This window comes from Durotheca rogersii, assembly GCF_024521655.1.
Source record: "Durotheca rogersii strain YMJ 92031201 chromosome Unknown GGS23scaffold_8, whole genome shotgun sequence".
In the NCBI taxonomy this organism is placed as follows: Eukaryota; Fungi; Ascomycota; class Sordariomycetes; order Xylariales; family Xylariaceae; genus Durotheca; species Durotheca rogersii.
The window spans coordinates 394,166-420,293 of record NW_026251239.1 but is presented as its reverse complement, the minus strand read 5'-3'; the positions used below and the strand labels follow the sequence as shown (position 1 = coordinate 420,293).

At 54.6% G+C, this 26,128-nt stretch overlaps 5 protein-coding genes across 5 annotated transcripts; 2 read left to right on the top strand and 3 right to left on the bottom strand.

The window, feature by feature from the left end:
- Nucleotides 1-1,876: 1,876 nt before the first annotated feature.
- GGS23DRAFT_596182 (putative methyltransferase-domain-containing protein) lies at nucleotides 1,877-3,142 on the bottom strand (the record flags this gene model as incomplete). Its single annotated transcript, XM_051518444.1, has 1 exon — nucleotides 1,877-3,142. One exon carries the CDS (start codon nucleotides 3,140-3,142, stop codon nucleotides 1,877-1,879), a length of 1,266 nt encoding a protein of 421 aa, XP_051372387.1.
- A 3,902-nt stretch (nucleotides 3,143-7,044) lies between these two features.
- GGS23DRAFT_596181 (uncharacterized protein) lies at nucleotides 7,045-7,670 on the bottom strand (the record flags this gene model as incomplete). The annotated part of the gene is made up of 3 exons (XM_051518443.1): nucleotides 7,045-7,200; nucleotides 7,271-7,338; nucleotides 7,550-7,670. 3 exons carry the CDS (start codon nucleotides 7,668-7,670, stop codon nucleotides 7,045-7,047), a joined length of 345 nt encoding a protein of 114 aa, XP_051372386.1.
- Nucleotides 7,671-9,269: 1,599 nt separating this feature from the next.
- Nucleotides 9,270-11,491, top strand: GGS23DRAFT_564914 (26S protease regulatory subunit 6B). The gene is made up of 3 exons (XM_051516173.1): nucleotides 9,270-9,733; nucleotides 9,802-9,900; nucleotides 9,979-11,491. Exons 1-3 carry the CDS (start codon nucleotides 9,537-9,539, stop codon nucleotides 10,946-10,948), a joined length of 1,266 nt encoding a protein of 421 aa, XP_051372385.1. The 5' UTR covers nucleotides 9,270-9,536; the 3' UTR covers nucleotides 10,949-11,491.
- Nucleotides 11,492-12,387: 896 nt separating this feature from the next.
- GGS23DRAFT_604709 (vesicle coat protein) lies at nucleotides 12,388-14,945 on the bottom strand (the record flags this gene model as incomplete). Its single annotated transcript, XM_051519640.1, has 2 exons — nucleotides 12,388-13,971; nucleotides 14,934-14,945. The coding sequence occupies 2 exons, from the start codon at nucleotides 14,943-14,945 to the stop codon at nucleotides 12,388-12,390; spliced, it is 1,596 nt and encodes a 531-aa protein (XP_051372384.1).
- Nucleotides 14,946-22,690: 7,745 nt separating this feature from the next.
- On the top strand, nucleotides 22,691-23,986 carry GGS23DRAFT_564907 (uncharacterized protein). Its single transcript, XM_051516172.1, has one exon. The coding sequence runs from the start codon at nucleotides 22,831-22,833 to the stop codon at nucleotides 23,668-23,670; it is 840 nt and encodes a 279-aa protein (XP_051372383.1). The 5' UTR covers nucleotides 22,691-22,830; the 3' UTR covers nucleotides 23,671-23,986.
- The last annotated feature ends 2,142 nt before the right edge of the window (nucleotides 23,987-26,128 follow it).

Genomic DNA, 26,128 nt, shown 5'->3' with positions numbered 1-26,128 from the left:
TTAGCGCTCTATTATCTTTTTCCGGAAAAAAATTTTCCGCCGTTTTTTAGCCGTAAATTTCGTCGATTTCGACGTTCTTTTATTTCGAAATTACCGTTTGAACTGCGTTTTCTCGGGATCTATCGGTCGTTTCTTCGGTTATCTTATCGGTCCTCGTCCGTGGTTACTACCGGCGCGTATGTCTAAAAGCTAATACCGCTTTTCCGATTATTAACTTAGCCGGCGTAAACGCTAGCATCGCCTTTCCTATTATTAATCCCGCGTACTAAGATATTAGTCTGCCGCTATCGTTATCTCTCGTTGGTTTTCTTTCGTAGGTACTACCGGCGCGTATATCTAAAAGCTAATACCGCCTTTCCGACTACTGGCTTAGTACCGCTTCTTTAAGGGCTGTATCGCCGTTCCTACTACTGATTCCGCTCGTTAAGATACTGCTTCCGTAAAACGATAAAAGAAGGTTGGTCTAGCTTTTTGTCATCAACATACGGCTTTTACCCAGCGAATAGCTCTTAAAACCGTGATACCGATTACTCTTACGTTTAAGACCTAAACGACGTAATTATAATAAGGCTAATAAAAGACGAGCTATATCTTATTCTAAAGATAGCGCTAAAGGAAGTCGTCGTTAATATACGATTCGTAGCCGTCGTAGATTAAGATTACCTATATATTACCGAAACGGGCCCGAATATAAGGAATAAAGATATCTTAAAGCTAATATAACGTAATAACGTTATTAGCTTATTCTTTAGGTAATACCCGAAACCGCTAATCCTTTTATAATTCGCGAGTATCGTTAGGAAATTATTACGCTTAAACGTCGATACCCCTAAAAAGTATTACGGTAGGAAAAGGCCTTTCGCCGTAACTTATATACTTAAGAATAATAATTTATTAGCCTTTTTCGACGCCTTTCTTAAGTACCCTTTAGGTATTAGTATCGGTAATTACCTAATAATTCCCGGTAACGCCTTTAGCGATATTTATTTTATTAACGTTAAAGAAGCGTTCGTTAAGGATAGCTATTAATTAAGAAGCCTTTAACCTATCGAAAAAAATGTTAATATTTACCGCCGTAACGCCTTTAATCCGCTTATAATTAACGACCGTAGCCTTAAACGACCTAACCTCCGGGTTTCGAGCTAGAAAACGGTAATGCTAATACTTTCCTAGCTTTCGAGAGCCGCCGTCGGCATTTAATAGGTACTAAGCTATAAACCTAAACTACGTAAACGCCGGCGCGAAGCCTAACTTAGCCTACCCGATAATCTAACGAATTAATTCGGCTTCTTAAATAAGTAATAAAGCCTAATGATCCTTATTAAGCTCCTTTTTTATCGGTTTATTAGCTATACGGCGTATTAGGTAGGAATAAGAGATATAGGTTCTAAAGGTAGCTTAACGGATACTCGTACCGTATAAAACCATACGTACGGCGGCGTTCACCCGGATTTGGGTATTTTTTAAAGGCATTACGAGAATTAGAAAGAATTTAGAAATAAGTTAATAGTAAGATAAGTTACGAAGGATTAAAACTAATCGAGAAATTATAGGTTATTTAAGTAACGGTATCGCGTTAAAAAACGCGTTCGTAGGTCTAAACGCGGTAGTCCGTAAAGGGGTAGTCCGTAGAGCGGTATCCTAACTTACTAATAACTTCTTAGATTACTAGAAGTATGTTGCGCTCCTAGCACTCTACGCCAACCACCATGACCCTAGGCCTGCGTAATAACGATGGGGGATAGTAAAGTGCCAAATTACGACGACTCATAGGTACACCTACCATCGTTAACCCCTGTCCATGGCTCTCTACGCGTAGCCCCCTATTCCCCCCTGCATATTCGAACTTACCCTCCCCCGCCCCCTCCCCCCTCCCCTAGGGTGAAGCCACCCCCTTCTCCAGTAGATACACATCCACCCGCTCATCTTGCCCTTCTCCGTCGGGTTTCGGGAGCGGAACCGACCGCACGACGCGGTACCGCCACGCGGCGTCCTCGAGCAGCCCGAAGAGGGCGCGCTCGGACGCGTGGCGCGGCTTGGTGGCGAGCAGGACGGACGGCGCCCTCGCGCCCCCGTCCGCCCTCGCGTGCAGCGCTCCGAGCGCCCCGACGAGCGCCGGCAGCGAGTCCGCGTTGTACGTGCAGTCGCTGAGGACGACGAGGTCCCAGGGGCGCGCGGCGGCGGCGGCCGGCCCGAGCGCGCCGTGCCGCGCCGCGTCCCAGTCGAGGTTTTCGTAGCGCAGCGCGACCTCGCGCCGGCCCGGCGCGTCTCGCGCTTGCCGGCGCCAGCGGGCCAGCGCGGTCTCGGCGGCGGCCATGTTCGCGCGCGCGCGCTCCTCGGCCTCAGGCAGGTCCGTCAGCAGCACCGTTGCCGCGGCGGGAGACGAGCGGACGCTGGTCGCGAGGGCGGCCGCGAGGCTGATCCCGAGGATGCCGACGCCGGCGCCGAGCTCGAGGACGTGCAGGCTCGGCCGCGCCAGGAAGGGCCGCAGTACGTCGCCGACGGCCGCCTCCCGCCCCGGCCCGGCGGCCCCCTCCGCTTCGCGCACGCCCTCCGCCACCAGGCACGCCGCCACGACGCCCGCGTCCCACACGTGGCGCGCGATGCTCTCGCCGACGTCCTCCCCGAAGCCGAGGTCGAGGGCGTCGCCGCCGCCGCCGCGCAGCCGCAGCGTGCGCATGGAAACCGCCGCGCACGCCCCGCGCGTCACATCGACGCCGACCGGCACGATCAACGACCCCCCGCGGCCCGCGAGCACGGCGTCGGGCCCGAGCGGCGCCGGCGGGTCGACGGCACGGATGCAGAGCCTGCACGTGACGTCCTCGGGCCGGGCGCGCGGCGCCAGCGGCAGGTGGACCTCGAGGACGCGCATGCCGGCGGACCAGCGGGGCGGGCGGAGCGGCTTCAGGAACGGCGGCGGCGGCGGCGGCAGCGGCGTCGCCTCCTCTCCGGCATCCGCACTGGGTCCCCCCGGCTCCTCGCGCCCGCGCGGCTGGCCGTCGACCGAGACGACCAGCTCGACGGGCCGCGGCGGGCGCAGGAACGAGTCGCCGAGGTCGGTGGTGATGGTGAGCAGGAGCGAGAGGGACGGCGACGGCGACGCGACGAACTTGGCCGGGCGCAGCAGCCGGATGTAGTGCATGGCGACGGCGTCCGATGGCGGTGCTGGCCGACCAGACGGGAAGAAGAGCGCGGAGACCTGCGTCGTGAGACGTTGAATGAAAATTTTTTTTTCGTCGCGTGGGCAGTGCAGATCAGTTTGATGCGTGCGGTGGGCTCACGACCGGTGAGCTTGGCGCAGACTTGGACGTACGGAGACGGGGCGGTCCCGCCTCCGGCTCGGGTACATGGCCGCCCCGGCGAGGATCAAGATCGGCGCTGCACAATTAGGCACGTTGAGCGCTCCGCGAGAGCGTCGATATCTCGGCACGGATTTTTGCCGATGTGGTTGTTCCCGGCAGGGTTGACGGCGGATTGTCGAAATGCTCGTATGGAGATATAGGAGGCGGGTGTGTACGTGTTGTATCTAGGTACCTCGATCGGTAACCGGAAACCGAATTCTGACTGTGCCCGAGGTAACCTGCCTACCAAGGTACTAGGAGGTTACCTAGGTACCTAAGATAGCAGCACTTGTACCCGCTGGGGAGGATCGTTCCCTGCCGTTTCTCCCGTCGCACGGTACTCATGCGAGCACCCTAGGTAGGTACCTCTAGGTGCAGGCACTTTACATTAGGTACCTAAGTAGGCACCCCTCCAGGCGATAAAGGTATGAGGTACATAATATGCAGCTACCTACATGTAGGGACCTTCGGCATAAAGAGGTACCTACCTCAAGGGGCGGGCATTTACAAATCCCATATCAGGTACTCGGTAGATCGGCGGGTCTCGCCATCGACATGGTGAGCGCGGCCCTGTCCACTGTACGTGTAGTGGATTGCCATGCCGATTTGGAGGGAGGGAGGGAATTCTACCTCAGGGTACTTACCCACCTAGGTACCCGCCTAAAGAGGTACCTCCTAACCCAGGCCCTTCTCAGGGAGCCCGTATGTACACGTACCTGTAGGGTATTTTGAGCCTCACTTCGGTACCTTCTCCGTAGCACCCGTCAATCCGAGGTTGTCACCGATAGCCAGACGGCCCCGTGTTCTGCTGCTCGAGTCCCATGGCTGCGACTTTCACTACCACTCTGGAGTCGGTATCTCCGTGTCCCCCCCCGGCTCGGTAGGTAGGTAGGTAACCTGCGCGTCTGCCCATGCGAATGTTGTGTCCCGACGTCGTATGCCTACCAAGTAGGTAGGTATATTCTACGTGCGTACGTAAGGCAGATCGTGTCTGGTTATATCTGCGACGCCGCAATATGCGGGACGCGGCCCATCTGGCTTGCATATAGCTGATGTCAGAGCATCCAGTAAATTTGCTGCCTCCGCCAGAGACTGGCCGTATTTTCCCCAGCTGCGCATACTCGTATCGCAGACGTCGTCCACGGCTTTCCCTCCCTTCCCTCCTCTCCCGTGCCTACACCTTTATAAACGGCAACGGCGGAGATGCAGCCGGGTAAGGCAGGCTCCTTCAGGCCCGTCCGCATCGGGCTGTGCAGGTTAGGTTAGCAGACGAGCAACGGTCTCCCGGCTCTCTCCGGCCATTACCGTCTAGGCTGTACACGTGGCTGTGAAACAGGCGTGCCGCGAGGTTAGGCGCCCATCGAGGGACGAGGGTGGGAGGCACAGCTAGCTGGATCGGAATGGCGAGTCGCCACGAGTGGATGGATGCAAGGCTTTGCCGGGTGAGTAATCGCAGAAGAGGATGGATGGGGAGAAGGGAAAATTTTTCTCTCTTCCTCTCTCGCGTTGTCCCATGGCGATCGGGCGAATCAGAGCCTGTCGTGGCCATGTATCGATTGACGTATACGTCGGACGGGAGAGTGAGGCTGATAATTGGTGCCTTACCGTATGCCTCTCTGTCTCTGTCTCTGCCTCTGCCTCTGCCTCTGCCTCTGCCTCTGCCTCTGCCTCTGCCTCTGCGTGTGTGTCTCTCTCTTGGCTGTCGATCGCCCACCGGCGTGGGTTTGAAGGTGTTTTAGGCAGGACATGGTAGGTAGAGGAAAATGGGGCGCCGAGATGGATACCTACCTACCTACCTACCTACCGACCTTGAAGGTAGGTATCTGCCCTCTAGAAACATTAGGTACCTTAGGTACCTACCTATTAGAGCTGCCATAGGTACAGATAGGCACATGCACCAACCGAGGTAGACGCCGTCTCGGAGGTCAAGCTGCTACCTGCATACCTACCTCTCTATGGGTCTGTCGTGCGCGGCCGCCGTCTGCCAATCTTCAAGCGCGCTACGCAGGGAGCGCAAGCCCACCACCTCATTCCTGCACAGATGATGTAATGCGAGATATCCTGTACCTAGATACATCCGTGGATCGTGATCAACCTCTTGTACGTAACGTTCACCAGACGTCGTTTCTGTCAGGGCTCGGTGGTCGCCCTGTATGGGTACGATGTAGGAGACATTTGTCTGTTATACAGGTCACCTGGCAGATGGCTGTCTATCAGTTTTGCGGGATGGAATTGTATAAGTGCTACCTTAGGTACCTCTGCACGTAGAGAATGTAGGTATCTTAGGTACTTACATACTTATGTACCTCTTAGGTAGGTACCTAGGTAACCTCCCGCTCAGGTCGGTAGGTACCTAAGGTAGGTACATGTAGAGGGGAAAAAGGGGGGGGTTGCGGATGTTACAGGGTGGGCGGGATCCGATAGCGCAATTGTGGGGTAGAGAGAGAGGCACATACATTAGGGTCCCCCTCCATCGCTAAAAAAAAAACCTCTCCTTCTCTCCTATTCCTGTATGTACCTACGTACACGTAATGCCGGGCAAGGTTACGAAAACAGCTAGGTACCCAGTACATACATGCCCGAGACCTCAAGGGGCGATGACTTCGATGGACCTGTACGGACCGTGGGCCAGGAGATGTCTCCGTACGCGCACTCTGCCTCCTCTCGCTTCCACGTCTCGTTTCTCTCGACCCTACACACACGCGGGCGCAGGCGGTTGCAGATGCATTTCAGGAGCTGTAACCTCCTGGCGCACCTTACATCATCCACACCCCTACGCACCTTCGCCTCGTAATAGGGAGAGAGCCGGTTCTGAAATGGTACCGTTGTTTCATGGGCTGCCACCTCTTGGCTGCCTGGTTGGTGGGGAGATTGCTCATGTCCCGCCTCTATGACAACAAATACCGATCAGATCTCTGCAGAGGTCCGCGACGGCCCTCTCGCGCGCCTACCGAGATCCGTAGCTTACCAACACAGAGAAGGCGATGCTAGCGTAGCCCGTCGGGAAGGCTGGCGTTGGAGGAGAGTGCATGGGGGAATCTCCCTTCTACTGCTTTATTTCATTACTCGTCTAGACAAAACCGCCCACTTCTGAACGACCATGTCGAAAAGAAAAAGAGAGAAAACATCGAGACTGGTCCCAAAATACCGGGCGAACCTGGGGATCCCAACGCCGCCATCCTAAAAGCCAGTCGCCTTCGTGTGATCGTACAAAGCAGTCCTGTGAAATGCCGTGTAAACTCCGAGGCCCTCGCCGTGCGAAGGGGCCTCCCCCTCGGGAAGTGACATCAATTTCCATCAAGTCGTTGCAGTGCCTGTGATGCTGATCTCGCACATCTGAGTCTCCCCTTCCCCGGCGAGAAAAATGCCCAGATTGGTATCCACAATCCATCCCGGAACTGTGCTGAAGCCCGAGTCCGGACGCCGAAAGTATTTTGATCAGATGGGAGCCGTCGAGGTACCGAATTCCTGCAGAGGCCGTATGTCCGTGTATTTGCGTGTGGGTATGTATGCGTGCGTGTGTGCGTGTGTGCGTGTGTGTATTCGTGTGCGCGTGTGTGTTCGTCTGTGTGCGTATCCGTAGGCGGAGAGGGTGTATATTTCATCTGGCATGAAAAACGAGCCGGCATGGCCGGATAGTGGCCGGTGGCACAGTAGCGAGAAAACCAACACTACTCATACCCGGAGTCGGTCGGCATGCTCATTATGGCAACATCCCCTTCATCTCCTCGTCGCTCAATCGAATCTCGTGCACTGGCTCTCGACGGTTTTCCAATGGTACGTAATCGCAGTCGACATAAGATGGGACGAAGAGCTCAGGATTCCACGTGAACCCTTGGCTGGATGCGAGGTAAGAGATCTGTGGGCGAGACATACAAGTCAGACCGGTGAACTGGTAGATACGTCAAGTTGCCAGGGAGGGGACTTACCAGTCGGGGGGTGCCGTCAGGATCTCCAATGTTAATGACAGTACACTCGTCCTTGCAGAAAGCAGAACCTAGATGACATATAATATGAGTCTATCCAACTAATAAAGTTGGTGTATTGTAGGCCTCCTCAGGATGGCCCTTAGGACGGTTGAAGGAAGAGGAGGTGGTGGTAGTGGTGGTGGTGGTGGGGGAGGGGGGGGAGGGAAGGCCTACTTAGCAGACTTGGTCGACGGTGATGAACCGACTTTGGCTTGCAGCCGCAATGCTCTGAACCCTCACTAGAAGTGGGTGTTTGAGGAGAACTAGAGTAGGAAGATGAAGAGCTACTGGCAGTCTTGGGCGATTGCTCGTAGTCGGTCGCCGAGGGCCGGCTGGCCGGAATGGCGATTGTAGAAGACATGGTCGCTTTGGAGGAGGGTGACGGTGGTGCCGTAGCGCCTATTCTGCGGCTTGGGACCTGGCGGAGAGAAGGGAGGGGTTTCTGTGGTGTTCTAGGTGAAGTAGCGACAGGACACGACCAGTGGCAGCTGTGTAGGTAGTCGAGTCGAAGGTAGAAATGCGTCAACGAGACGAAGGTGGTTGAGAGGCCCAGAGTGGCAGAGGGGCAGGCGTTGATGACTGCAAGCAGCTGGCTAAGGAGTAAGAGGGTGAAGGAGACCTTGAGGGGGGCCGCGCAGGCAGGCGTGATACCGAGGTGGACTAAGAGACGGGCGACGCAGGGCAGAGTGCAAGAAGCAAAGGATGAACGGGCCTCGAAAAGTTGATGCGATGTGATGTGATGTGACGGATGGTAAGCAGAGAGATTGGAAAAATAATTAGGAGGAAGAAGGGCAAGCGACTTCGAAGTCAGGTGCGTGCCACGGAGGTAGAGGTAGGTAGGTAGGTGGGTAGGTAGGAGGTAGCCAGATACGACGCCTCTGGGATAAGGATGGGATTAATAGAGTAGGAATAGGGATTAGGATAGGTACCTCCTACAGCGCGCCCAAGGTACCCAAGGTAGCTGTGGCTAGGCGGCAAGTACAGGCACCTTAGGTCTAGTAGGCTCGGTACCTGCCTCCCTAGGTACCTAACTCATACATTTCAGGGGGAACCTTACGTAGAAGCATCACATACCTGGTGTACATTAGGTAGGCGGGAGATCAGGAGGTAGTAGGTACCTTACCTTTGCCTATAGATCACTTCCAGATGTCTACATTTATAAGGTTAGGTACGCAACGTCATGAAGCAGGAGGCAGCATATTTATCATGGTATTTATCAAGATCGTGGGCATGAGAATTACATCTCGCACCACAGGCACCTACTACATACACCTGCCTCCTGAGAGGTACCTCTTAAGCAGGTAAATATACCTATGGCTACCTGTTAATGGTACTTCGTATAGTATGGTTGATGCGTGGCCGGATCGGCAGCAATATGTGCATATTACGATGACTCAATGCAGAGCATAAGAGAGCGGCTCAAGCAACAGCTACAACCGCAACTGCAAATTAGATTAGGTGCCTGACAGCATCTGGCTAGGGTTGGAGAGTTTACCAGCACCAACACAGATGCGTTCCGTGCGTTTCGAGGCACATTTCCATGTTTTCAAACCCCGACCCCGAAGAGGTTCTACGTGTAGGTATAATATGAATTTCTGTTTCGTATCGAATTCGTCGCATGCATTCAGCATATAGGTATGTGTGAGGTATGTACCTAGCTATGTGCATGCATAACTCTGCCGGGACAGCCATGGTCCAGGTCATAACTCAGAAGCTCGAGCCTTCGCAGCTTGGACCGGGTCGGGCGAGACCGGAGGGGAGGGGGGAAGCATAGGATATGCTGCTGTTGGGTCACTAGCTGTCTGTGCGGGTAGTGCGGGAAAGATTACTTGAGCATCCGTCGAGGCGATGAGGTCATACTCGTCACATTTTAGGCGACGTCAGGTGACGGACTATCTATTAATCCTGGCACCGTCTTTGGGTACAAAGTACATGACAGCCCGCTGCAAGGCGCCAGAGGCTGGCGTTGGCATCGGGCGCCTCGAGAAGAAGCTGCTGATAAGCAGCTAGGCACCGTGACAACGCAACGTCGACTCGTCCTCAATTCTATCCTCCTCCAAACCGCACACCTACTCTTCCCGCCTTCCACGCACCCACGATCCCCCCAACCCCCCTTAGCTCTGCGATTCGACGTGAATACATAATAACTATTTGAAAAAGAAAAGAAAAAGGGAGGAAGAAAGACGGGGGCATAAGAATCACCACTAGAAAAGAAGAGGCAGACAAGATGGGTGACGTACTGGTAGAAAACCCGGCCAACGTCGTGGCGCCACACAACAAACCCATCCCGTCCAATATCCCCAATGTCGAGAGCATCGAGGGCATACCCGCCCAGGGCGGCGACGAATACGCCGTCTTAAAGAAGCTGCAGAGACATCTCGAGTATATCCAGCTGCAGGAAGAGTACATCAAGGACGAGCAGAGGTAACAGGACACCGCCCAAGATGCAGCTTCGCTTCCCGCGCCCTTCTAACACATCGCCATCCCTACAGGAGCTTGAAACGCGAGCTTGTTCGGGCCCAGGAGGAGATAAAGAGAATTCAGAGCGTGCCTCTGGTTATCGGCCAATTCATGGAGGCCATCGACCAGAAGTAAGTTCCCACCGCCCGTCCCTGCTCGTATGTGCGTGGGCGAAGCGCGTGGGCACCGACTGACGTGGCTGCTACCAGCACCGGCATAGTCCAATCGAGCACCGGCTCTAACTACGTCGTGCGCATCTTATCCACCCTCGACCGCGAAAAGCTCAAGCCTTCGTCTTCCGTCGCTCTCCACCGCCACTCCAATGCCCTCGTCGACATCTTGCCCCCCGAGGCCGACTCCTCCATCGCCATGCTCGGCGCCGACGAGAAGCCGGACGTGACCTACGCCGACGTCGGCGGTCTCGACATGCAGAAGCAGGAGATCCGCGAGGCGGTCGAGCTGCCTCTGACCCACTTCGACCTCTACAAGCAGATCGGCATCGACCCGCCGCGCGGCGTGCTGCTCTACGGCCCCCCGGGGACCGGCAAGACCATGCTGGTCAAGGCCGTCGCCAACTCGACGACGGCCAACTTCATCCGCGTCGTCGGCTCCGAGTTCGTCCAGAAGTATCTCGGCGAGGGCCCCCGCATGGTCCGCGACGTGTTCCGCATGGCCCGCGAGAACTCGCCCGCGATCATCTTCATCGACGAGATCGACGCCATCGCCACCAAGCGCTTCGACGCCCAGACCGGCGCCGACCGCGAGGTGCAGCGCATCCTGCTCGAGCTGCTCAACCAGATGGACGGCTTCGACCAGACCTCCAACGTCAAGGTCATCATGGCCACGAACCGCGCCGACACGCTCGACCCGGCCCTGCTGCGCCCGGGCCGGCTCGACCGTAAGATCGAGTTCCCGAGCCTGCGCGACCGCCGCGAGCGCCGCCTCATCTTCACCACCATCGCCAGCAAGATGAGCCTCGCGCCCGAGGTCGACCTGGACTCGCTCATCGTCCGCAACGACCCGCTCAGCGGCGCCGTCATCGCCGCCATCATGCAGGAGGCCGGCCTGCGCGCCGTCCGCAAGAACCGCTACAACATCATCCAGGTCGACCTCGAGGACGCCTACTCGAGCCAGGTCAAGGGCACCAGCGACGAGAACAAGTTCGACTTCTACAAATAGACGAACGCGAGGACGGCAAGACCTGGGGGGAGGGGGGAGGGGGCGAGCAAGTCGATGCGCTGCGTCTCCGCTTGCGCGGGAATCGTGGCGGGCCGGGCTCGCAGCGCGTCCAAAGAACTCGCCCTCGGAGCGGACGGGGGGGAAGGAGATTCGAAGGCGCCTCGGGACGTGCGATGTCCTAGCTAACCACACCGGGCTTGTGTGTGAGGACGGGCGGAGGCGCGAAAACGGGTCGCGGGACGCGGCAGGGCTATGCCGATGAGTATGGGTACGGGAACGGCCGTGGCGGGAAGAGAATAATCCTGATGTAAACTGTATCATAGCAATACACACACGCGTGCGCGCGCATCCTCACGCGGCGGACATTACAATGTGCCTGCCGCCGTGGTTTTCTTTTCCCCTTTTCCACCCCAGACGCTGGCAGGCAAGTCAGTTCACCTAGTGCTCGTAGTCGGGGCCGCGAGCAGTCCTACGTATGCCGGCCCGAGCACGGCCTGGGTCGGGTACGGTTCGGTAGTAGTAATAGACAAAATCCTATTCGCCTCGTCTATATTACGGTCCGTCTGAGCAATGTATCTTGTCAATTCAAGGGAACAGGGCCCCGTGTTGCCGGAAGCCTGCCAGGCCAGGGGCGATCACGAAGTCCGCTGTTCTCTGTTTGTGGGAGTAGACATAAATAGCTGTGCGCATTAGGTTGCGCGCGCACCTGAAGTGGTCCCTTAAACCTGCCCTCTTGCCATCCCCCCATCCTCGCTCTCGTCATTATCGTCATCGTCATCCTCGTCCCCGCATATTTTGCAAGTTTCGCCGCTTACAACTAATATGTCCTTACCGACGCTACCATGTCTCCTATTCCATGCTGTCCCCGTCTACGTATCGATAAACCCTTCTAGGTATAACCGCACCCTCCCTCTCCCCCTCCCTCTCCCTCGCTCCCTTATATATGCATTATCCAGCCTTTTCCTCCCTTCCTGTTGTATGCCGACTTTGATTCTTTTTTTTTCTCCCTCCCTATATGCCATACCGTGTCCATGTGATTACCATAGGCCGCGATTCCTCGTCTTTCATAGAACTGGTACCGAAAATCTCACGAGGCATAAATATTGCCGCGAGAGTATTAATACAGGGTGTGTTTTCCTTCCGGGGAAGGCAAAGTGAAAAAAAAAGAAAACCCTAGAACAAAATAAAGGAAATCAAAGGTTGAGAAATAGGGGTATCGTGGATATCAATATGTCCAACAACACAACTGTGTTGAACAACGCTCCTGAGGGTATCTTGTCCACTCGACAACTTCGGTATGTCTTCTATCATTACGTTTTCGCTTCCTGCGGTTGGAGTAGGTAGTGCATCTCTTGGGCGAGGTAAACACCCGTTGATAAGTCGTCGCTAGGGATTGGGAGGCTAAGGCCCGGTAATCGGCAGTCGCAAGTCGGGTGGAATCAAGAGCCTAGGACGACCCCCAACTCTAGAAGTAGCTGCACGAAGCGAGAATGCAACTCGATGAAGAAGTCGGGGAGACCCACTAGCTCGGCCAACCCACGGGCTTTGGGTGCGAATCCACCAGGACCCATGGATCCGCCCATGCGTTGAACGAAGCCACCGCGCGCACCACCTGTCAAGAAGCTGTTCGTGTCCGCTATCCTCTCCCTCTCTCGATCGCGGTCGCCGGGTCCGCCTCCTAGGCCCAGCCCGACACCACTATCACGAGGACCCTCCCCGACATATCCGACGTGACCGTACGCGGCATTTAGCGCGGCAATTGGGCTGTTCGCTTCCTCGCGTTCGCGCTCCCGCTCGGCTTCGATTTCGGCTAGCTCTTGAATCCAGTTTGCCAACTCGCGGAACGCGCCGGATACGAAACTGAAGCTCTTCATGGCGAGGCGTTCGCGGTGGGTGCTAAGCGCCAGGAACGCGTAAACCCTCTTGCGACCGCGCGCATGCACGTCGGGAATTCGGAATATATAGGCCGTTGTGTAGCCAGCCAGGGGATCACCGAAAAAGATCGGGCCGCCATTAGATGCAGATTGGGGGCTGGGTGCTGTGGTGAGGTAGCCTGGGCCATGGCCAATCGAGTATGGGAATGAGGGCAGGGGAGCGGGAGCGGGCGCAGAGAGGGCAGAAAGTTGCTGCGCGGTTTCGGGTCTTCGGGGTAGCGTTTCGAAGGAGAGTGTGCGCAAGCACGAGGCGCGAACAATCGAATACGTGGTCGGTACGACTGATTCGTGAGTTGACGTGTAATCGAGATAATGAGTGTGCTGTGTCACGTTAGACCTAGAGGATGATAGGCTTGAGCGCGATGTTGATGTGGTTGGTCGGCGGCGAGAACTCGAACGCTTTATGTTATCTCTGGATACTGCATCTTCTTCCGTGTCGGAGGGGTACGACGATTGCGGATTAGAGCTCGGTGGACTGATCTCGCTGCTACCTCCGAAGACACGGGCATACGGAGCACGTGTGCGCAGCGTAGGACCCCGCTGATCGGGTTTGGGGTCCACGGCTGGAGCCGTATCCTGGCCCTTGCGACTTTGAGGGTCTTGTCGCCTAGGGAGTGTAAGAGCACAATTCTGACATGGGTTCGCTCGCTTCGTGTCGAAATCATCGTAGGTTCGACGGAAACTCGAGTCGCGTCGCAAGGCACCCTTGCCGTTTGTTTCGCTCGGGTTTGACGGTGTATTCTGTGGGCTCTGCGGCGGAGTCTGAATAGCGGAGGCCATAGTCGGGGACGCCGCAGTAATCGGCTGGCCCGTACTGCCAGGCCCAAGCTTCGACGCCCGAATCAACGATTCGCGGTGTGTTTGCGCCTCCTGGTCAGTGACGGGAGTGGATGAGCTGCGAGGTGCTCCGATAGTCAGCTTTCTCAGGGTGTCGGTAACAGCCGCCTGCGGATCGCGCGCCGCGCCGCTCGTTTGTGGTCGTGCCGGTTCGATGGTATCATCGCAGCACTGCCCGCAGGGCACCGGCAGACCCTCAGTGACCATGAGAGGGGTCGGGCCATGTAGATCGCAGTAGTGCGCAAGGCATAGCTGGATATGGGAGGTCAGCTGAGGGAATCCTGTCGGCTTCGGAGAGACGGTCATGGTCGGCCTAAGGACGTGAGTGGAAACAAGGTGGGGCGGTTTGGTTTTCACGTGTCAAAACAGCATATCGAAGGGAGGTTAGGATAATAAAGCACGCGCGGAATTTCCGCGGGAAATAATGTGTCAGGGCGTGGGAGTCGCGCGCAATAAAAATGCACTTGGCTGGAGCGGAGGGAGGAGTTAAACTGAGGGCGAGTGACCATTTAGGGACAAATAGAAAAGGGATCGATGGGCCGGAAAGTGGTCTTTGGGGCAGGAAAACGTCACTGTCGCGCAAGGGGGTAAGAATGAAGCGAGCCCAGATTCCAAGCCCGTTGACGACTTAGGCATCTGCAGTAGTCGCGGCCACGTACCAATCAAGCCTAAGGCCAGGGGCATGTAGGAGGGCATCACTTCGCCCCGTGCCGTCGCTGTGGGAGAGAAATGGGGGAAGGGGGACGGGGGGAGAAGGGGGGGACGGGGATATCAAACATAAGCAGGCGAACACGGCGCCTGGGGGCTGACGAGTTGAAGGGAGTGGGGGGACGCACGAGGCTTTTAGGTTGGGCTGGAAGAACGAGGCGGTGAGGGGATTGCAGTCGCTGGGAGGCGGGAAAGGAGGAGGAAGATGAGTGGTGGAAGTATGAGATGGTGTGGGATACGAGTGTTTAGGGAAAGAAGCAAACCAGAAGGCCCGAGAAAAGGGCCAGGCATGCAGATCAGACCAGTGGAAAACTGGCCTATATCTCGACACACGGGCACGGGGTAGAACGGTCGAGGGGGGAGGGAGGGGACAGAAACACATTTGGCCGTGCTCGCAGTCATGGTGCGATGATGGAAGCATGATCGGGCTGACTAAACATATCCAAAGGGTGACGATATAGAGGGCGAGGAGGGAGGTGGAAGGGGAATACGACGAGGGTACTCACTATGGACGTCATGGCGTATCCTCCAGCGCTGTGGAGCGTCGCACGGCGGGGTTGTCGATTTATGGGGTTTGTTGCGAATGGGAGCCGGCACCAGCAGAGGGAAAAATAAACGTGCGACCCCCAAATTATCGTAATCTCCCCTCCCACGCGCCCCCGGTCCTGACTCGACCTGACTCTCGTCCTCCCGTCGAGGCCGGCCGAAGTAACGGTCGAACCCGAAAACGTGTATATTATCTCGTTCGCGAATCGATAACACTGAATATTCCGGTTCGCCTAAGCAAGCAGCGGCGGTCGCGGCCGCGGTCGCGTTGGGGGCCAGGTGTGGCCAATGACGGCGATTACGTCGGGGTCTTTTCGGGTGCAGGAAAGGCGATGGGAAAAACGAGCCCTCGGAGGCTTGGGCACTTGGGCACTTGCTAATCCTGGTGTCGTGTATGTGTGTGTGCCGATTAATCACGAGCCACAGACCAAGGAAATGCGGCACAGGATGACAGGACGCTGCAACGAATCGCCAATCGGCTTCCGGTCCTGAGATATTGACCCTTGTGTTTCGCTCTGGTTGGTCGACGGACTTAAAAGGTACACCCTTGGCGATTGCGGAGTGAGGGTGTCTTAGGGAGGGTTAGGCCAAACAAGTAGCGCTAACAGCTGCGAAGCTGACCTCCAACGCTCGCTACGGGGATCGAGGAGTAGCGGCAGCAGTAGCAGCGGCAGCGGCACCAGGTAACGGAGCAGAAGCAGGAAGAGGGGGTGGACGAAGATGAGAAGGATGAGGTCATGTGCGTAGGATCGCCGGATGAAGGTGGGATGGCGGAAAGGTCCGCGGCAAGTCGACACAGAGTCGAGTCGGACTAGAAGTTAAGTCGGGTTAGAATTAGAAGGGGGGGGGGGGGGGGGGGGGGGGAGACGGGGCCGGCAGAGAGGTAAGCAGAGAAGACGGCGCTGATAAAATAAAGAAAAGAGGGAGGGGTTGAGTGAATACAGACAGAGGAGGACGAGGGCGAGAGAGACAGAGAGCGGAGGGGAGAGAAAGAGAGGGTAGTGAATTGGGCAGGAAGAGGAAGATAATAAAAGAGTAGGACGAGGACGAGGACGAAAAGTGTTGTCGCTCGCTGGTTGGGCCTCCTCTTAGATGAAGGGGAGGCAGGTGCAGCTCGAGAGGATAAGAAAACGAGGCAGGTACATTACGTACCAGGTATATTATACAATTCCAAATCGAGGACGCTGCCTTTTCCCTCATGCCTTGGCCTCCTCGTCCCCGGCGTTGAGGCAGTAGGTAGCGATACGGCCCCTAGCAGTAATGTATGCAATATGTCACAGATCGCGAGAGGGAGGTATGCGGCAGGAGGCCCAGGACCGACGCAAAGGGCGATGAAGGTGTGGTTCCGGGTGTGCGAGGTTAGGTCAGGCAGGTCAGGCAGGTCAGGCAGGCCAGGTACCTCCGCTGAAGCTGCGCACCAACGTCGGTTTTTCCCTCCCTTTCCTTTTCCCCTTCTTCCCCTTGGCAGGGCAAAGTAGGTCTCGTTATTTCAACTCCTGTCTCTCCTTTTTTTTTCTCCCCCTCGGCCTCGCTATCCCTCCTCCCGGCCAACAACGAAGGGCGAGTGCGGTCGACGGTTGAGGCGTCGCGGAGAGACGGGCCACTGAGGAGTCTGGTGAGATCAAAGCCTGGTGAAGGTCGCCAATGGGGTGGTCTGCCTTTTTAATTCTCACCACCGTAGCGGTTCCGAAAAGAGACCAGAAAAGAAAAAAAAGCGGAAAACCAGCCGTTAGCACCCAAACTACGACGGGACCATGTAATACTGCCGGGTCCTGGATCCTTGGGTGCTTTCCAAGCGGCGTCGTTGCTGCGGAGCGACTATTTTTCTGGGTACCTCTAAGTGGTAGGCCCGAGGCGGACCCGTGATGGACTGGGTCGGGTTGGGATGGGAGACACACAACCATCCCCAATCGACCTAGTTCGTATTCCCGGATACACTAGCCGGTAGGGACTGGCCTTCTAGAAGAGCCACTAGAATCGCATGCGGTGTTGGGAAGGCCGAGCGAATCTCTTATGTAGGTATGCAGATGCGGGACTGCCACACCGACGAGGCGGTGCTAACTTATTATCGACCAGGTTTGCCCAGTCGACTTGTCGCGTGTCGGACCTGGGCCGGGGTTGGGACAATTAAATCGCTTGCTGCGAAGGATTCCGTCGCTCGGTCTTCGCTGTCATGCGATGGGCAGATGGGATCAGGCCCCAAGATCTTATTTTCCCCCGAAGCACCTTGACCGGCGAACAAAGCCGCGCGAGCACGGTTGGCGAACAAGCCTGGACGAATCACAACAAACCCGTGGGGGAGAGAACTCGGGGCCGTCGAGCACGCCGAACCCAGACTGGACAGAGGGCGCCCCGGCTTGCCCAGGTTCGCTACTACGTCGTACCTACGTATGAGCAAGCCAATGGTGGCCGATGGAGCAGAATTTGCCGAGCAGCTGGGGTGAGTCGGGTTAAGATGTCGGTCGGATTTGGGAATCGCTCGATGGGGAAGCACTTAGTAATGGAATCGCTAACATAGGAGCTCGCTACTTCGTTGGACCCGGGGGATCAGACCCAGCAATAACAACAAAAGCCACGCGCGAAGATGCATGTGAAGAAGGCAAACCGGCACGGGACACCCTACATCCCTAATATCTCCCGCGATATATTTCCCACCCACTGCTACCCACACGCATCTGTATACATCGGACGATCTCAAGTACCTACGTAGCGCAGACGCTGTCAAGCCGTAGTCGTCGCACATCCGTCCGGACGGATCGTTCCTCGCCAAACCCCCATTGGTCTATCCGTCCCACCCGTCGGATATGCTCTCCTATAGAGAGGGTACTGTGACGCGTGGAGTCGGAGGATTTGGCTATCCACGACAGGGAATCCGGAGTCAAGAAGGGAGGGGAGGGCAGCCCTCGATCAGGAAAGGCAAGCCAGCCAACTCCGAATCGTGGTTGGAGACGATGGTAATTATAGACATCCGCGCTCCCGTTCGTCGGAGTTTGTTCCCGGGGGGGGGCACCACCACCACCAGTGCTTCTGCTGCTGCCACTACAACGAGCACGGCGGCGACCACTCGTACGGCTACTGCTACCTAAGTATGTATGGCATTGCCGCCGCGAGCATGCCTATACAGGGATTGCGCCCAAGCTTCGGGGATAAAGATGCGTGACATCTCGTCTCGTTGCGACGTCGAAATCAGGCCCGACAAATCGGAACGCCGTGCTGCGGCATACATACTGGTCAGCACGTCAAAAGGCTCGGCAAATTCGATAATAGGTAACAATTTTCGTTGTGGTGTTGCTATAGATAACCTGGCGGCTCAGCTGTCGTACCACTATAGTACCACCGATAAAGAGCAGGTAGGTCGGCAGGTATACGCGTGCTACGTGGGACGGACTCGTCTACCTACAGAAACGCGCAGCGTCGAGTCCGCCCGACTCTTTATTACAGGTACCTACATCGTCGAATCAGCTGGCTGCCATTGGCGGATATGTGCAGTTCCCACGGGCTGTGTGTGTAGGGTACCTAACCTAGGTACCTATCGAGTACCTCCGATACCAACTACCACCTAGTAGGTTAGAGGTACCTAACCTACCTGGACCTACCTGGACCTACCTGGACCTACCTGACCCTAGGTACCTGTCCTCTAATATCGGTAGGTACCTGTACCCAAGACACCCATCTGACGATGGCTTTTCGCTTCTGTCTTCGGCATAAGGCTCGCCAATTACCCGTGCCGTTCGGAGAGCTTCACCACCACCGCTTTTGCTCTGCCACGGCGCAGCGTCGTTTTAGACTTGACAGCGCCCGTCCTACCCGTCCTACTACTCTCTGACATCGATGAATCAACACAACCCACAAGTTGCTATCCGTCTCCGCTCCCGGGTCGAGGCACCTCCTCCCCCCCCTCTTCCTGAACCATAGCTGTCGTGGGCTTGGGCTTACCTACCCACCTGCCTCCCATCCTGGATGCCCGCGACTGGCGCTCGGGACGTTCGGAATCGCCATCCACAAGTCGGAACGGTAATGCGTACACATCAATTTCTACCTAGCCAATACCTAGCCTACATACGTACGGGCTTACCTGCCTACATATATGCCTCATCCCTAGCCAAGCCCGCGCCGCCCAGGGCGTGCCAACCCGCCATTCCCCTTGGCTACTAGCTCTGCCGTCACCACCGCCTTCTTATCTACGATGCGTTACATGCCTAACTCCAGGCCGAGTCGCTCTGCGAAAAGTGGATAGAGACACACGACTCGCCATGACAAGACGGTTGTCAGGGCGTAGGAATTTTATCTCAACAAACCTCTGCGCAAGCCAGTTTCCCCAATGTCTCAACACCACCACCTCGCGATCTACGTGGCCCGCCGGAGAGGAATGGATGTATCATACCCGAGCGTCAAGCATTTAGACCGGCGCGTGGCTGTCAGGGATCCGAACCTCGACCCGTCATTATTGCATGCAGGCAGCCATGAGCCAGCAAGCTCCCACTCCACGCCCTCTTCGCAGTCATAGCGCATAGGTAGGTACGTGAATCGTGCGTACCGTGACGACTCCGGGCTGCCTCAGTCGCTGGAAGAGCCATCCGCCGGTGAGTCCCGTCACACTAGCAGTACGCTGAGAACATCGTAGCAGACGTGTGTGTATAGTATCTACCTAGGTATAGCTGAGATGGCGGCCTGAGCCGCCAGGACCACCAATGCCTCGAGCTCGGTTCCACCAACCGCCCAACCTCACATGTCAGGTAGTTAAAGTCGCGGGCGCGTTCGCGGGTATCAGCGACCCCAACTTATCCGCAGCGCGCGCAGGGTACTGTCTCGCCTGCGCTTGACCCGGGACGATGTCCTACCAATTTAGCCAATCTTCCCGGGAGTCCGGGGTGCGTCAAGAAGCGCACACGTGGGCAACGCGGGTCAGGATGCAACCGTGGTGTACAGCAAGGGAAATGTCAGCGGCCAGACGACGCATGACGGCCAGGGCCATGATGGTAGTTCCTCACACGTCTCTCTCCTCCCTCCGAAAACTCGCTCGGGGCCAGCGTGCACGAAAGGGTAGGATATTCACGCTTACGCCTACGTGAGCAGGTTGCGGCGAGTATGCGCCGCTCTGGTTCCCCCCTCGCGTCTTCCACATCCCTCTCCGGTGCCCTCGGCTAGTCGCAGCCATCATCCCATCGCCTGCGTGCTTACGTCCGTATATCCCAACCCTAGACTGCGGCGCGGCTCGATGCATTTGCCTATGCGCGTCTCCCGCTCGCATCCATCGTCTAGCCTTGCTATTATTATCATCATCGGTGGGATGGAGGGTACTGCCGAGCAGGCACCAGGGAGGGGAAGTGTCGTTCCGGACTCCCATCGAAGGAGACTATCCTTCTGCCTGCCTCCATTTTCCCCCAGCTTCCCCGGGCTCTCTCCCCGGGCCGCGAGCTCAACAACCGGCCTCAGCCGGTTCGGCTTCGTGTCCCGTCAGCTCCGCACGCTTTGACACCCGACCCAGGATTCTGAGGCGTTGGATCACTGACGGCGGGAGGGGGGAGAGAGGGTATCGAGCCCATGTCGACGCTAACTGCGCGGCCCATCCAATGACGTCGCCGGTATTTTAGATCGTCGCGTCGTCATCGTCGACAGCAACGTGCGTGTGCTTTTGCCATCGGGGCCTGGACCATCTTGTCGCGGTTTAGCCTAAAGCACCGCTCCCCCCTTGCCTCTCCCCAGGGTCATGGGGGAAGAGGGCCAGATTCGGAAGCACCCCTGCAGCCAGGCCACTTTCACCCCGGGGGCTAATTCTTGTTCTGGAAGTCGATCTCTTCGCCCTGGACACGTCGCAGTCGACCCTGCGTAACGATGTTTGGCGTCTTCCCCCTTTCGAGACGTCGCCCCTCGGATTAGGAAGGTTGCATACCAGCTGTTACAACCACCACTTTGAACGTAGGCAGTACTACGCGGCACGCGTGCAGTATACTACTACTACTACTACTACTCTATACCTACCATTTCTAACGAAGGGGGGGAGACACTCGTTCTTCACACGTACGGCGGGGCAAAGCTAAGCAGTGCTCGAATTTGGGGTCGACGCCAAGCAATAATCTCCAGGCAACCTGGCTTTTTTTAGATCCCGCCGCCTACTACAGGTAGTGTACCTACATATAGCGTGCAGCCTGGATATGTAGACGGGAGTTATTCATGTTGTAGCCTCCCGTTCTAGACTTTCCCACATGTTGGCCCCGAATTGGGTTCGACAGCGCCGTTGCCTTCGTTTTCCGTTACAGATGTGAAAGCGCTGCGTGTGCGCGGCAACCCATCTTGACATGTAGCTACGGCGCCTAGGGATTTCGCAGGGTAGATTCCCTTCCCAATTTGCGCCAAGTTTCACCGGCCGCTTTACGCGTTCCTTACGTTTATTAGCTGTCGTCATTTGTCCGCATTCTTATCTAGGTATGTCTATATTATATATTTAATGTGTAGAGGTGTGTAGGCGCGAAAACCACGACAAGACTGGGAACTGAATCAGCATGCAGTTCTCTCGTCGCGAGCATTAATAGCGACGGATGTCGGGCGTGGTAGGGCGAGGGGCCTGCTTCTCGACCGAAAACGAATGTTCATACGCGGCGGTAGAAATTACCAGTCGGTTCTCTCTCTTCCTACGTGGAGCCCTTCCGCTTTGCATAGTATTGAGCGAAGTCGGTGTGGGGCCAAGAGTTTACGGCGACGGGTTGCGCTAAACTCACTCTCAAATAATAGGAAGCGGGAGGAAGAAGGCAGGTAGCGTTATTAGCAGGGCGGAGTTAGCTAGGACGGCGCGTTTATGTAGGTAATTAAGAGCATAGAGATAAACTTGCTATACACCTAACCGAGAGCAAGACTTGGGGTTTATATGAGTTTCCCGGCGAGTAACTTCTCTAACGGCAGCGATAAGAGTCCGAGCATGTGAGAGTCCGTAACAGAGCCGATACTTAACCGGAACTCGACTAGCCAAGTATAACCCCAACGCTGAAGTGCCCCAGATCCAACGCCTAGAGTAGTGGTGGTGGTGGTTAGATAAACCCGTATGACGCCACTTCTTACCACGCTTTCCAGATATTAAAGTAATTTGAAGTTATGGAAGGATGCCACCAAGGCCAGCAGTAAGACCAACAGTAAGACCAATAGTCAGGACGGTGTCAGCAACCCGATGTCTCGGTACACAATCAAGCCGCTTATAGCATCTGTGTAAGGCCATGCCATTTGCCCCCCTACATAGGTCTCGATCGGCAAAGTGGCCGGGTCTCTTCTAGCTAATGAGAGGCAGAAAGACAGAGCAGCTGCCAGAATTCCATCCTAGGTTATGGCTATAACAGCAGTCTCTGTTCTAGTAGATCTTACCAACTACAGGGGAACGTGTACCTATCGATTATTGGTCGTTTATACCAGCACCTAGGCTGATGTTTCCCGCACGCTACTTGCACTGGCATCCAGACTAAGATCAAGTTTCCCTCTCTCTTGCATTCAAAAGATTGCCATTGCCGCATTACATGTTATATATCTATCCCCTGACGGTTCGTCCACCCGGGCCCTTAGAGATTGACGGTGACCGGGACCGCGGCGATGCGATTTTTCTTCTGCCAATATACATGTATAGGCTAGATGCATGGGATCGGGTATATGCAGCTAACGTATAAGCAGCTTACTGGGATCTAACAGGCAGAATATTAGGCAACAAGCACGGGGACCTCAGGCTAGCGCTGTTGTCCAAGTCGTCCGTTCTATTATATTCGTACAACTTGATTACTCTTCGGCTGCTGCGTCCTCGACTTGGGTACAGCTACACGGTGTTTTTTGGCTGCGACGATCTAAAACTCGTCCGCGGCGATCCGATCCGTCCTCGCCATGTGTCACAATCAGCAGCTCCCGGCCTCCCTACATTCAGGCGGGGCATCGGACGAAGAAGAGTCCGATTCGTCTTCGGAAGAGAGAGAGCCGCCCTATACGCCCGACGAGCTCGCCCACGTCGTACTCGAGTTCTACAAATTCCTCACCGCTCTGCACATAGACGAGACCGCGCTCAAGATCCCTCCTCCTGGCGGGTGGCCGGGCCTGACCCCGGAATCCTGCGGACACCACAAATCCGACTACGCCATCGGGGTCCTCCGCCTCCTGCCTTACATTGAAGAGGATCGTGGCTTCCACCTGCATTATAAGTCGTATCCCATCGACTACAGCGTCTACAAGGCCGCCGACTTCGAGCGCCTGCAACCCTGCGGCGAGGACATCGAATTCTGGACGGAGGAGGGCGAGATCGCCGACCCGGCCGACGTCGTCTGCCTCGCCCTGGGCCGCGAGAGCTACGGCCGCACGCTGTTCCTGAACGTCAGGGACGGCGAGATCACCGAGGACATGGTGCGCGCCCAGACGCTGAGCCAGGTCGACGTGCAGTACTACTTCGAGACCCTGGAGAAGGCGTACCGGACCCTCCGGCTCATCCCCTGCCAGGGCAGGGTCACGATCGAGGCGTGGGACGTGGCCGAGGCGACCGACGAGATCACCGAGGAGCAGGTCTGCGCCCAGGCGGACGAGTGGCTAACCGACTTGGACGTCCAATATCTGAGGCAGCTCTACCGGCGGCACGGGTGGCCCGATTCGTTCCGGGGGGCCGACGCCCTGAACGCGGTCCACGAGCTGATAAAGGCGACGGGACCACGGCGTGGCACATGGGAGTCGTGGCCCTAATAGGTCCGAGCTACCTTACCGCGAGGATTCTAATACTACGGCGGGCGCTATTTTCCTTCACACTATTATATATAAGTGCAGAATTAATTCGATGATGTTATCAGCCCAAGGTTGTGTGATCTACGAAATAATTCTTGATATCCTTGTAGCGAGTGCCTCCCCATGCTACTTGACAACGCGGGCGATGTCGCGGTACACGCAACAGCCGCGATTAGTCACTTACATGATACACCCATGCTAGAAGAGAGGCGCTACACGTTTCGTTAACCAACTTGATGGGGCCGTAAATAAAGAAATTGCCGAGCTTAATTAAGAGCCTATGGAGGAAGAACAGGCGTTAGAAAACTACGTGCGATGTTCCTTTATAGTAGATCTAATAAGCTAGACTACCTCTCAATAGGCTACCTACTTAAATTAAATACTCTTTGGTGATCATTACCTTTATAGTTGAAGTTAATTTCATTATTCAAATTAAATAAAATTCTTTAGCCATAGTATTATAACTTTAATATTGAACAGGAGCAGCGTGGGCACGCTGTTGGAGACCCGTATGGCAATGGTCAACCCAACTGCCAACAACTGGCCTAGTGCCGATGGAACTAAATCACAGCTGTTTACTGTGATCAGTTGATTGGCTAGCTGAAACGGCATCTAGGAAAGGAATAAGAAAAAGAAGGCTAGAACGAGGTCGAAGGCATGGCAAGAAAAAGGAGTAAATTGCTGTAGGTCCTGATGCCTATGGGTCTAAGTCTGATCTATGAAAATCTGGGTGCGAGACCCATACAAATACTCATCCAAAAGGCTACGTGACCTAGTCCCACCGCACCACTACAATATAGTTCTCTGTTTATAATAAATTTTTTTTTTCAGAATTCCTAATATTGCTTTAACATTTCTAAGTATCTTCTCGTCGTTTACCTCGTTTTTATATAAGCTAGACTACCTCTTCGCGAGCCACCCCTTCGCGAGCCGGGTATTTTGTATGGGTTTACATACAAACGATTTATCCCCGTAAAAAACCGGGAAAAGATCGGAAAAATCTGAAATTCACTTACGTAATCAATTGGCTTAATTAAGTTAACATATGAATTTTTCGAATTTTTTTGTTACTAATATAAGAAGTTATATACGATTTTGGGTTTTTTGAAATTGCACTAACAGTTTGCTATATAATTTATTAGTAACCCTGTTAACTATACTCATATCGACATGTTTACCTATTTTTTTCGCGGTAATAAAGTGGGTCTATTACCCAATACTTTATTTCATAAATAGAAGAATGGCTAGTATTAAGTAATCTTATTTTTATTCTTTGATTTCGTTTTTATTTAATTTATTATTTTAAAAAAACCACGTTTTTAAACAAGTTAAAACTTTCTAAAATTGTACCCATTTTTACAGTAAGAATTCTACCTTTCCGACTGTCTTATTTTTCTATACAAAGAAGTTCTAAAAAAGAACACTAAAAATTAACGTTTTTAAGACTTGTTTAATTTAATAAAAATCAGAAAAATGAAAAGAAAAAAGTTTACATAATCTTAACTATCATTTTATCTATAGTATAAAGGATTATGTAATAGACCCACTCTATTACCGCGAAAAAAATAGGTTAAGAGGCTGATATAGAGCATAGTTAACAGATTTATTAATAAATTATATGGCAAACTGTTAGTGTAGTTTTAAAAAACCCAAAATCGTATATAACTTCTTATATTAGTAACAAAAAAATTCGAAAAATTCATATGTTAACTTAATTAAGCCAATTGATTACGTAAGTGAATTTCAGATTTTTCCGATCTTTTCCCGGTTTTTTACGGGGATAAATCGTTTGTATGTAAACCCATATAAAATACCCGGCTCGCGAAGGGGTGGCTCGTGAAGCGGTAACCTAACTTATTACCTTATTCTTTAACGACGTTTTTACTAATTATTTATCTGCTTTGCTAATAAAGCGTTTTCATAATATTAAATATATTCTTTTAACGCGGTAGGCCGTGAAGAGGTGGCCTGTAAAGGGGTGGCTTAACTTACTGTACTGACCTATTCCCTGTTAGCAATACCCTGCGTAGTCAGATAGTCATCCACGATGATATTGGACCGGCGTAGGTAGAGATGCGCGAGCACGAAAGGCCCGTGGTCGCCACAAGAAACCAAGTGTTCAAGCATCCGCTTCTTTACCGGAGATTATTTAAGTCAAATACCCGCTGCTGGGCAGCTACTAAGGACATCTTGCTGGCGGGCAACTGATATCTCTCGTCCGGAAGTTGGAGATGGTGAGGGGCGAACCTGATTGCGGGACGGAAGGTCGTGGTGGGAGCCTTAACCCCTCAAAATAATGAGAGCGAGGGGCCTAGGGTGGGACCAGGGTCACCATTGAGATCCAGCATCAACGAGCTGACTTGGTCAAATTCTTGCTCGCGGGGCTCAGCGAGAATACCGATAAGCTGTCAGCAGAAGA

Coding starts and splice junctions, on each gene's coding strand:
- GGS23DRAFT_564914 (XM_051516173.1), top strand. CDS start 9,537: ATGGGTGACGTACTGGTAGAAAACCCGGCCAACGTCGTGGCGCCACAC. Junction 9,734..9,801: donor TACATCAAGGACGAGCAGAG/GTAACAGGACAC, acceptor CCATCCCTACAG/GAGCTTGAAACGCGAGCTTG. Junction 9,901..9,978: donor ATGGAGGCCATCGACCAGAA/GTAAGTTCCCAC, acceptor GGCTGCTACCAG/CACCGGCATAGTCCAATCGA.
- GGS23DRAFT_564907 (XM_051516172.1), top strand. CDS start 22,831: ATGTGTCACAATCAGCAGCTCCCGGCCTCCCTACATTCAGGCGGGGCA.